Source organism: Dendrobium catenatum, unplaced genomic scaffold (genome assembly GCF_001605985.2).
Source record: "Dendrobium catenatum unplaced genomic scaffold, ASM160598v2 fragScaff_scaffold_1638, whole genome shotgun sequence".
NCBI classification, from domain to species: Eukaryota; Viridiplantae; Streptophyta; class Magnoliopsida; order Asparagales; family Orchidaceae; genus Dendrobium; species Dendrobium catenatum.
Genome location: NW_021320100.1, coordinates 1,768,510 through 1,781,129, shown reverse-complemented (window position 1 = coordinate 1,781,129; position 12,620 = coordinate 1,768,510). Strand labels below are relative to the sequence as shown.

The 12,620-nt window shown below is 36.9% G+C and overlaps 1 protein-coding gene across 15 annotated transcripts in view; it reads left to right on the top strand.

Annotated features, from left to right (window-relative positions):
- The window catches only part of LOC110113379 (apolipoprotein A-I), a 46,261-nt gene that overhangs the window by 9,275 nt on the left and 24,366 nt on the right, over positions 1–12,620 (top strand). For 10 of the 15 annotated variants that reach the window (XM_028701097.1, XM_028701086.1, XM_028701091.1 and 7 more), the window contains exons 6-9: positions 929–985; positions 5,497–5,550; positions 5,627–5,689; positions 8,319–8,381. In XM_028701097.1, the coding sequence (XP_028556930.1) occupies positions 929–985; positions 5,497–5,550; positions 5,627–5,689; positions 8,319–8,381 (237 nt within the window). Of the gene's footprint in view, positions 1–928; positions 986–5,496; positions 5,551–5,626; positions 5,690–6,355; positions 6,419–8,318; positions 8,382–12,620 lie in introns of all 15 variants that reach the window. The other 5 variants (XM_028701092.1, XM_028701087.1, XM_028701088.1 and 2 more) reach the window with 4 other exon arrangements.

Sequence of the window (12,620 nt, the reverse complement as noted above, 5' to 3'; positions counted from 1 at the left end):
GTTGATGGCTGTTGGCATTCCTCTTCTTATGCCTATATATAGTAGATGTTTTAGAGTTTTAAAAGAGAGAATGATATATGAGAGAGAATGATGTGAGTTATTTTTGGGATAAAACCTGAGTGGTTTTTGGCTTTAGAAATCCTGCGGGCTCTTTCTAAGCTTCTTCCCCTCCTCCTCCGGAAATCCTGCGGGCTCTTTCCAATCTTCGTCTCGTCTCCTAATCTCTTTCTTCTATCCGCAAGTGCCACCTCACCTGTATCCTTCTTCTCTTGGAAAGCAACTTTAGGAGTTTATGTTTATGATTGTGTAAGCGTCGTTTGTACGAGTCAAAGTTTGTAAGTCTTTCATTTTACTATATAAAATTGGGGTTTATCGTATTTGTGTTCTTTTGGGTATTTTGTGATTTGTTTTTTTGTGATAAAAAATTTGGGGCCCTCCCTCTCCCAAATTTTTGATTGCATCACACATTGCTTCCGGTTTAATGTCTTTGTTGAGATTTAACTTATTGTTAGTTCGAGTTTGATAGAATAAATGCAAAGCTTTTATTTCCCTTGACAAATTGCAACTAATTGTATACGCCCTTGAAAAATCGCAACTAATTGTATACGAGAGGATTCTCTTATGTAAAGCAATGGCAGTTAGTGATAATGCCTACTAATGCGTTTCACCATTGAGTATTAGAATTGACACCTGTTTATATGCTGTTCTAGAGTTTAGCATATAATGTTTTGGAATATTGTTTATTTCCTCTGTCTGTCCATTCACTGCAGTTTTTCTTTCAGCTCCAAGAGAATTATGATAAACAGAAGCTCAGAATAAAAAATACCGAACGTGATCTTCAAGTTGCTGAGGTTGGTCATATTTACCAACTATACCAGCTGGCTGACGTTTGTATTATGTTTTCCCACATAATTTGATTGCATTTCAGGAGGAGTTGATGAAAGCACAATTAGAAGCAGCTTCAAAGTTAAAAAAGTTGACTGAGGTTTGAAGATATGGCTTGGCATGTTTTAGCTATTTTCAACAACTGCGATAAAATTATTCAGCAACTGACATGATATAATTTACCCGGCTTTCTTGGTGATTGCTAAATTCAGAGAATTGGATAGGGAAATGCTTAATTTTATTATACAAAACTATACCTATTTATAAATCTATACATTATATCTTAATAAAGAAATAAATAATTACAGAATCATGCATAATTTCCCTAATATAATCCTTCCTAAATCAGCCACCCAAATATGGAAGGAGATCGGTGTGATCAAGGTGAGTCTCCCATGGATTCCTATTCTTGCCATGGGATCAAGTGTCAAGGGATGGTTGGGATTTAATAGAGATTGGCGTGATCCAGGTGAGCAACCATGAATTCTGATCCTGGTCGTGGGATCAAGTGTCAATGGATGGTTGAGATTTTTAACAGTGATCAAATATGCAGACAACATTCTACTTTTTTTAAACAGTAAATTTTGCTTATTTAAAATTGGCTAGTATAGCCATTTCAAATTGCTTGATAAATATTAGTGTCAAAGAGAGATACTTTGATGGAACAAGGAATTTTAGTCCATCAATGTAACAATTGCCTTGACCAAATAATTAGGATATTTCTAGTTATGTTGTTTCCTTTGTAAATAATTTTCAGCGAATGAAAAGTATCTTTGGTCAGTATGGAAATATGTCAGAAAAAGTCAAAAGTTTATGTGGATTGCTGATTCAATAACTAGTTTTTTTTTTTTTAGTTTTATGTTGAGAAGTGTTTGATCCAGTGTCTATCACCATCTGCCAGCTTGCCCGCATATTCCTTTGATGTCAACTTTTCATGATTTTGATCAGAATTGTCTTCTAATTGTATCAAAATACCATCTTCGGTGCAGATGTTTAAATTGATAGCTGAGATCTAAAAATCCATGTGTTTGAAAATAGTTCTTGGTGGTTGCATCGTTGCCTTTTTTATCTAATTTGCTGCACTGTTGTAGAAACGCTGTATTCTGGACAAATTTTGTACATTGTTGTTCTACGATTCAACATTATTCATTTTCATTATCATTTAATATTAGCAGCTTAATTTTAAGTGATGTGCTTCCATAAAAAATTTGAATAATTTGATTATAACATCTAATATTTGGTCTTCTGATGCGGCGGGGGGAGCTCTTTGGGAAAGATATAAGGGGCATTTATTAGGGGATTTGAGCTGTTTTTTTTTTTTTGGGGGGGGGGGGGGGGGTGTGTTTGGGGGCGAGGAGGTAGTTTTGAAGGTTTAGGGCTTATGTTGAGTTTTATTTTATACAACATTTTTTGTTTGGTGTTTGGGATTTTAGTGGCTGCTAGGAATTGGGGGAGAGACGATTCTCCTCTTGAACAGTGAATCAACTTGTATCTTGTCTTTTTTAGCTTGAAGATTAGTAAATACAATGCCTTGGTGTTATTTTTGGATCTATTTGAAGTAAATTTGTTGTTTTTTATATTGTTGTGTGCTTTTGTGATCATCAAGTCCTGTCAAATTGGTATCAGAGCACGATTTGGGATTTATGGCGTTGAAGAAAGTTGATGCTTTGGAAGAGAAACTAGAAGGAGAAGTTGGCCAACTCAAATATGAAGTTGAGAAACGGATTTCATCCATAGAAGAAAGGTTTTCTAACCTAGAGGACTTGATGAAGAAAATATCGGATCTTCATACCCAACTAACAACATTGGAGGCAAGAGCACTGACAGGTGGTTAAGGAAGTGGGGGAAACCCCGATATCGACACAATGGGGGATGATCGATAGGTAGAAATCTTTGGCGACAGTGAAAGTATGCCACCTCTTGAACCGATAACTAGGAGGGAAATGTGTGAAGGAAATGACATGAGGAGAAATTGGGAGGAAGAAATGAGGAGGGCTGATTTTAGGAAGATTATATCTATGAAAGGAGGAGGGGGTGGATGAGAATAATGGAGAAATCACAACTATCGCCACATGGGAGGAGTCGAAGGTGGAAGACGTTATCTTGGGCTTCATTGAGGATTGCCTAGATCAGAAGGGTTTATTGTGATTCTAGTGGTAGTGGACAGTTGAACAAATATACTCATTTCATTCCTTTATTCCACACATACACCACGGTGTCAGTGGCAGTCACATTCATTAGAGAAGTGGTCTGTTTGCATGGCATATCTGAGTCCATTGTATCCGATCGGGATAAGGTCTTTCTGAGCCATTTATGGACCTAATTAGAGTCCAACTTACCACCCCTAGAAGGATGGCCAGACGGAGGTGTTGAATCTCTGTGTGGAGACTTATATTTGTTGTTTTGTATAAAAAACACCAAAGATATGGGCAAAGTAGTTAGCCCGAGTAGAATATTTGCATAACACTTCATATCATACAACAGCTCAGACAATGTCATTTAAAATCTTATATGAGAGGGATCCATCTCATCTAATACATTATGGGCATGAAAATATACTAGTGTTATTAGTGGAGCAATATTTAGGATAAAGAGGCTGTATTTTGGCAGAATTGAAGGAACATCCACGAAGAGCATAACAAATCATGAAGAAGCAGGCGGATGGACACGAGAGAGATGTATAGTTTGAGGTTGGGGGCAGGGTTTATCTGAAGATCCGATCTTACTGACAGAGGACTTTGGATCGACGAAGGAATGAGAAGCTCTCCCCTCGCTACTTTGGGCCCTATAAAGTAGTGGAGCACATTGGCGCAGTAGCACATCGCCTATGGTTGCCACCTACCTCAGCCATCCATCTAGTATTTCATATATCGCAATAGAGATGAGCCATTGGAGACCACACACCCTTGCCCGCACTATCGACCACACTGTTAGAGATTATAAAGGTGATATTAGAACCACTGGAGGTGAAAGAGGTGCGCCAAGGATAAAGGGGACGAGGGAGGTGCAGGTCAAGTGAAAGGGGTTACCAAAGTATGAGGCGACATGGGAGCCCTACAGTACCATCCAAAAGCAATGTCCATCTTTCTATCTTGAGGTCAAGGCTACTTTTTGACAGGGGAGTATTGATGCGGTGGTAGTTCCTTACACTAGGCGAGAGACCTAGCGGCCCAGGCTGGCAGCACAATTGCCCATGCGGGCAGCCCAATTGCCCAGGCGGGTGGCCCACCCTCCCATACAGACTGCCTTAATTCCCAAACAATAGATTAGGAACCTTTCTTCCCCCCCTATAGGAGAAGAGGCTTTTGATGGGAGCTCTTTGAGAAAGATGTAAGGGGCATTTATTAGAAAATTTGGGCTGTCTAAGAGGGGAAATTGTGGAGGGTTAGGACTTATGTTGAGTTTTGTTTTTTGTAGCAATTTTTATTGGCCGTTTTGGTTCCTAGTGGCTGCTAGGAATTGTGAGAGAGATGATTCATCTCTCGAATAGTGAATCAACTTGTATCTTGCATTTCTTTGCTTGGAGATTAGTAAATACAACCCCCTTGGTATTATTTCTGTATCTATTTGGAGTAAATTTGTTATTTTTATATTGTTGTGTGTTGTTTTGATCATCAAGTTCTTTCAGCTTATTGATAGGGCTGCAAACGAGCCGAGCCGAGCCGAGCCGAGTATGTGAATGTTCATGTTTGTGTTCATTTAATATCAGCTTGTTCAAGTTTGGTTCATGTTTGTTCGAGCTTTATTGTTTGTGTTCATGTTTTGTTCATTTAAATTAATGAGTGTTCATATTCGGTTCATGTTCAGTTCATGTTCGTTCGTTTAGTGCTTATCGAGCTTGTTCGCGAACATATTTAACGATTTTTTTTAACTATCAAACAAACACGTTCATGAACATATCTATGAACGAACACATTTATAATAAAAGCAATTGTCTATTTATTAATTCTATTGTCAAATATTAATTATTTTTATTGAGCTTATTCACGAGTTCAAAATCGAACACAAATCGAGCTTAATGTCGAGCTTGTTCACGAACTTCAAATGATGTTGTTCGCGAACATAAATGAGCCGAACACATTAGTGTTCAAGTTTGTTTATTTAAGAATCGAGTATTTAAAATATTGTTCAAGTTTGTTTGTTTGGTTAATTAAACGATAACAAACGAGCTTTAATCGAACCGAACAACGAGTAGCTCGTCGAACGTATGGTTCGCTTGCAGCCCTACTTATTGATTCATGCAAATGTTGATTTTTCATACTATGCATTTTGTGGTACTTGATGCTGTTTGAGGCAAAACTCTTGTACTGTTCATCCTTGGTTTTCAATGTTCTACCCAAATTCTATTATACATTTTCTGAGGGTTCTAAAAATGCTTATCCTGATTGATTATGTGATTATGATAATAAATGGCCACGAGAACCCAATGTTCAAATCCTTCTTAAGATTCAGTCAAATTGCATTTGCCAAATTCTTGTTCTATAATTCTTTTCTTTTTACTCTAAAATGAGATTTTTGAAATATCTTTTATGTTCTGCTGAATCCTGTCACTGACCATGGCACTTCTCTGAAATTTGAAGCCACATTTAATTTGTCGCACTTACTGGTTAGGTTCATGTAGCATGGCTTCCAGCATGGATTGCATTTTATATGAGTCATTGCGTGGTAAGATTTAGTCTAAAGAATGAAACTTTCACTTTTGTTTCTTTTCTTCATTTATTTAATTGACTTTTACTTGCAGGAGGTTGCAGTAACCCACTGGAATGAGCATGGAAAACTGGCCTTGGATGGTTTCTTCCAAAAGGTTTAGTTTGTTGTTTGTAGAGTTATTGAAGTAGGACTACAATGCTAAAAGTAATTTGGCAAGAGCTTGCACGACTTATTGATTAGAATAATAAAGATTAGGACTACTAGCAAATAAAACAACAAAACAAAACGTAAGAGCGGTCACTTCCACTTATTGATTCATGCAAATGTTGATTTTTCATACTATGCATTTTGTGGTACTTGATGCTGTTTGAGGCAAAACTCTTGTACTGTTCATCCTTGGTTTTCAATGTTCTACCCAAATTCTATTATACATTTTCTGAGGGTTCTAAAAATGCTTATCCTGATTGATTATGTGATTATGATAATAAATGGCCACGAGAACCCAATGTTCAAATCCTTCTTAAGATTCAGTCAAATTGCATTTGCCAAATTCTTGTTCTATAATTCTTTTCTTTTTACTCTAAAATGAGATTTTTGAAATATCTTTTATGTTCTGCTGAATCCTGTCACTGACCATGGCACTTCTCTGAAATTTGAAGCCACATTTAATTTGTCGCACTTACTGGTTAGGTTCATGTAGCATGGCTTCCAGCATGGATTGCATTTTATATGAGTCATTGCGTGGTAAGATTTAGTCTAAAGAATGAAACTTTCACTTTTGTTTCTTTTCTTCATTTATTTAATTGACTTTTACTTGCAGGATGTTGCAGTAACCCACTGGAATGAGCATGGAAAACTGGCATTGGATGGTTTCTTCCAAAAGGTTTAGTTTGTTGTTTGTAGAGTTATTGATGTAGGACTACAATGCTAAAAGTAATTTGGTAAGAGCTTGCACGACTTATTGATTAGAAAAATAAAGATTAGGACTAATAGCAAATAAAAACAACAAAATAAAACGTAAGAGCAGTCACTTCCATTTAGGCTACGTTGCACAACAAGAGCTTTGAACTATCAAGATTACATAGGAAATCAATGACATGCAAATATAATAGCTTTCAACGAAAAAATCTCTAATCTATCAATAGGATTAGAAACAAATGAAGTGCACTCAATCCCTACGTTTACTAAGCTCGGTAGAATTAGGCAAACCCAATCTTCATGAATTAAATCAAATTACAAGTAAGAGGGTTAGACTAAGGAAATACAAGAGGAGGGAGATTGAAAGACTTTCGTAAGGTTCGGATGTAATTCTCCACTGTATGGTCCCAAGTTGCTCTTCAATAGCCTCGATCAGGGTGTCCAGGATGCGCTCTACGTACTCTTCTACGATGTGGTCGATGCGCGGGTTGACGTCGAAGAAGGTCGAGTGCAAGATGCAAACAAATCCTTGCTCGTCGTAGGCGAGACTGTAATCAAGATCTGGATCGGCCATTCATGAATGCTAGATGAAGGTCGCTTCCGAATATCATTAGCAACTTTGAAACTCCGATAAAGAGAAAGAAGTTTCTCTTAAACTTGAAGCGGAGATGATGAAGTATGGTGGCCGGCCAAGGTTGGAGAGGGAAGGATTTAATTTGGTTTTGGTTTGGGATGAGGGAAAGAGTCTCCAAACATTGCTCTAATTAATCCCTTGATTTGGGAATAATTAAAGAGGAGGGAGAGATGATTGGGGCGGCGACAAGAGGGAGAGAGGGGATGAGGGGGCTTGTTTCCAAAACTTGATGTAAGGTTTTGGAAAGTGTTTAAGAGGTGTGGAGTCTTGTGAATTTTGGCCAAGAGGAGGTGGAGGGAAGTTTGAATTGTTTCCAAGGTGGGGAGGCGGGCTTTAGGAAACAATTCCTAATTTAATCTTATAGGGGGCCAGCGGCATTAATGAGCTAGGGAGAGAATTAAGGAGGCTTTAATGCTTCCTTAAATTAGATAATTAGATTTGGAATGAAATAATTCATTCCAAATTAAATTAAAATCCAATGGGGAGGGATCTAAAAACTTTCATAAAATAGATTTTATAATTTAGGAAAGATTTTGAATTTCAAATTAGGTAACTTTGAATTCAAAATCTGCCCAAATTATGACGATCTAGAATAGGAAATAAATCCAAGAGAGGGCAAGGGTCTAGGGGCCGGCGGCTTGCTTGGGGTTCGGATAAGGGAGCCGGCGGCGAGGTGGTGGCGGCTTGGAGGAGGAAGGAAAGATATAGAATGTAGAATCACGAACCCGACTCATCTAGGTTGGTGGGTGTTGCACAATTCTCCCTCTCCTAGGGATCTCACTCGAATCTCTCAAGGTCTCATGAGAGTTCAAACAAAGAAAAGCAAAGTTTTCAAACAATCATTCATTAACTTCAAAAGAAGAACAATGAGTCTATAAATAACCTCGTACAAAGACTCACAAAATAAAAGGACGACAATGCCCCTAGGGCTTACATACGACCTCACTTAATAAAAGGGTACAACAGGAAACTAATAAAACAAATACAATATGACATCATAAATAAGAAAATACATAAAACAACTTAGAAATACAATGACTCAATTATGGCCATAGATCGATAGCCACGTCTCTGATAGACCTTCCATGATCTGGTGTCCCCATCAGTTATCTGTCATGCGTGGAAGGTTTTTTTTTTTTTTACTTTTAGACTGTTTATATATTTGTAATAAGTTTTTGAAGTTTATGTTTCCTCACCTAGCTGATTGTTTTGCTCCAAAACACTGTTGCAGGCATCAGAGAAATCAGCACGTGTGGAGAAATGGGCTGAAAGTCATTTGCATGCAACCCAAACTGTGAGAATTTTCCCATGCTTTCTATGAACAGTAGCTTGTGTGGTGGCTGATGTCCAAGGCGGTGATCTTTTGCATCATTTAAAAAAAAAAAGTGGCATGCTGTGAGACCTAACATGCGCGGTGACTTAGGAGTTTTTTATTTATCTTTGTGTGTGGGGGGGCTTGTGGGTTTTGGGTCTCGTTTCATGCATTTCTACACTATTTTGTTGGTGGAATTAGTAGTGAATGGGAGCATGTGTGGTGAGTCCTGTTGATGAGAGCAATTCAAATTTGAACGGGATGAAGTTTGACAATTTTAGGAATTAAAAAAAGTATTAATTTGAATTTAAATTGAGCCTAATCTTATGCCAAATTTGTAACCCCTTGATGTGAGCTCAAAAAATTCATACCCTCGATTCTACTGAGTTAAGTGTTCCGAATCAAAATTTCAAAAGTTAGATTAGATTGTAAGATAGGACATTACACATAGATTCCCTCTCATTTTGCTAAGACTTTGATATATGATTCTAGGTTTTTCATAGATGTAATCCCCTATAGTGTATTACCCCTCTCAATGATGAAAGAAAACTTTTAAATAAGGCTAATCATTAGATACTAAATGCTTAGTATATAGTAACAATACATTTGGTTTCAGATTGAGAAATTCACCATTATAAATTTATAGCGAATGGTTGGGGTGAATGATCGTAGAGCTGATCAAGGTTATTTGATTTTTTTTGTCCTGAGTTATCATGAGCTTTACTCTATTTAGTCAAAGGAGGTAGTAGATCTAACTTGATCGAATAATCCTTGTCGGCAGCCATAAATTTTTCTCCGTCCTAAAAGACCTTGTAGATCTGTGGTGAATGTTTTTCTAAGGGGATGAATTTAAATTGACCATAGCTAATATAATATTTGGTGCCCTTCAAGCATATATTATGATTCACAATTCAAGGTTTTTTAAGCTATAGTGAAACTTGTGGGCTCTAGTACTGTCCTTTATTTAATAGTGCCATTTTGCGGAGGAAATGCCTAAACCACTTGTTAAAAGGATATATTTTATATTCTTTCTGGTAAGAGATTATTTGAGATTAAACATAATGATACATTTTACAAAACACAAGCTCTTTATGAGCAAAGATTTTTCTTAAATTTATCACGCTAAAAAATAGTTATGGATGATGAATTAATTTTTCTCTAAGTTTTAAAGCAATATATTTCACTTATATATATATATATATAATTTGGGCTTCACACAATTTATTTTGGGATTTAGAGTAATTTTATAAACATTATCTACTTTGATTGAAAATTTCAATCAATAAAGTCATCATTGGGATTTCGAGCGCTTTCATTTTGTTTAATTTTTACCTTGTCAACTTTGCTAGCTTACATGCGCATGATCAGGTATGTGTTTAGTATTTGTAGTCACATTTGTAAGATAAAATATCATTACGATTATCGATCTTGGTATTTAGTTTACAAGATCACTCGGCTGGAAAATTCTGTTTTAATTAGCATTGCAATAGTTTGTCGAGAGTTTCTTGACTTTGGTCTTGGAGAACAACAAATCAGACTTCACCAGTGGAACTTATGGCTCTACTATGTAGATAGGGAAACTCGCTTCATGTTAACATCCATATACATTCCAATGTGAGAAACAAGGAAAAGGACGATCGTTGGCAAATATGTCACTCAACGAATATTAAAGCTCCTCGATCAATCACGATATTAACCAAACTTCTTTTGATTGTGAAACAAACTGCATCGTTGCATTCAAGCCATCAAATTTACCAAAGAAGTGTGACTCATGCGTGTAGTGCACCTTTAGTATTCGAGCTCATACAATTACCTATACTGCCAGCTCATATTAGTACACGACTACTCTTCCAGAATCTGATTTTGGAATTGCTTTTCCAACTTTCTTCCAATATGCATTGAAATACATAACTACAGAGCCACTAAAACTTTCAAATACAGAAAATCTCATCCACAAAGTATTTTTTTATTCATCAAAATAATCATATACATTACAGTACATGGCTACAGACAGAAGGTACAGAACAGAAAAATAAATCATCCATGACTGTACAAAAATCAAAATAACAAAATACCTATAACTTCAGATCAGATTCTGTTCGACTAGTCTACAACTTCCTTTCCTTTCTCAGGTCCTGAAAATCATGAATAAAACCACAGTTAGCTAACAGCTCAGCAAGATCACACTAGCCGATCTAAATTCCCAGACACTCTCATTTCAAAATGCTATATAGAAGATTTGAAACAGTTTACTTCAAATCAATTAATTACTGAACTGAAAATCACAAAATAGAGATACATAGCAATTCATTCACTGATTCAGATAACCATGCAGAATTCAGATGTTCATCAGAAATCCAGATAAACACACAGAATTCGGATAATCGTACAGAATCAGACAATCAGATAGAATTTAGATATTCGTACATAAATCAAATAACAGATATACAAAGTTATTCAGATCAGATTTCGTTTTTCCATACCCAAATAGAATTTCAAAGGATTCTGGCCCCTTATAGCTCCCAACAGATATCTTTCAATCACATGTGCACATAAAACATAACATTATAACAATTTCAGAGAAATCATACATGTATAAAAAAAATGTCACCATATTGTATAACGGCAGACAACGGAAAACCCAACGAATAAAAAATGACCAGTTTCAGAAAATTACCAAATTACCAGATATCGTGTAAAACAACGTTTCAAAACTTTTATTGTACTAAAGCATTATTTTTCAATATTCTGATAATTTTCTATTCGATAAAAACCCCGCAGATTTCAAAAGACCTGGTGAAAAATTTTCAGAAAATATTCAAAACATACAAATTCATAATCTCTACAACATACCAAAAGTTAAGCGATAAAAGTTTTACAGGTGCAAAGTTATTCCCGTTTTTTGCTAACGGACACAAAACTTTAAGTTAAGAATAGACTTAGTGAGGGGATTGTGACTTTGGGCGATCAAGTCATTAATAAGAGTACACGTTTTAGATATCTTATTTAAACGAGAATTTGACTTTTAATAGGACACAATGGAGAAAAAGGATTCATGTAACCGACCCCACGTAGTGGGATAAAGGCTTGATGTTGTTGTTGTTGTTGTTGGACACAAAACTTTAATCGGAATATTCGTTAAAACTCACATTTCTAAAAATTGAGGCAAGCATAACGTGCCTTACCTATAGTCGATCAACTTTCTCAACTGCGTCGACGGACGAAAACGAACCGAAGTCGCCCAAAACCGGGTTTCTTCCTCTTTCTCTCTCCTCTTTCTCTCTCTTCAAAACATGTTAAACTGTCCATTATATAGAGAAGAGATATTTTCGATCATACGGACGATATTTTTCGTTCATCCCAGGACGATCGGCTCTGTTCATGTTTAAATAGAATTCGTACAGACAATAATTGTTTTTCGTCCTAGGACGATCTCCTCTGTACGCAAATCGTACGGACGATAATTGATTTTCGTCCTAGGACGATTGGCTCTATTCTGAGCTCGTTCTATTCGTCCAAACGATTCGTACAGAGGAACTACACAGAATTTCAAAAATGACTTGAAAGCTTAAGGGTTTCACAACTCTTATGTTTTAGTTCAATTATCTACTAACCGTTTTTGTCTTTTTGCTACTTTAGTACCTGGGACTTTATTCCCACTTTTTGCTTGCTAGTAGTTAATTAGAAAAGAGATAAGAAGACCTCATACATATAGGGGAAGCGATAAAGAAATACATAGAAGAAATATATCTCAGTTTTATAGAGGAATTCTATTCCTTGTTCTTGCTTGTCCTGTTTCATTGTTTTCTTGCAGGTTTTTGGATCCCTTGGTGCAGTTAACACATTAAGTTGGTATCAGAGCAGATCTTCCTGGCGAGGCAATGATAGACGGAAACCCTCGCAACACGTCAGACGCAGATCGAAGCGTGGAGGCCCTGTGAAGGGAACAAACCAAACTGGCTTGGCAGCTGGACGAGCTTAATACCAGCTTCAATAGATTCGCTGTGGAGGTTCAGCAAGCACTTCAGGCGGATAGGGGACTGGGTGTTATGAACCCCATGGCTAGACAAGCAATTCCGAAACCCATTCCGCCTGTACACGGGATGGCGCGGAGGTGATTGGAGCATCTAGCCGAATTAGCGGACTCGGAGGATGACATTGATCTGCAGCAGGGATTTAATTATTTCGATTTAGATAACGATAACGCCGCATTGCCGAACA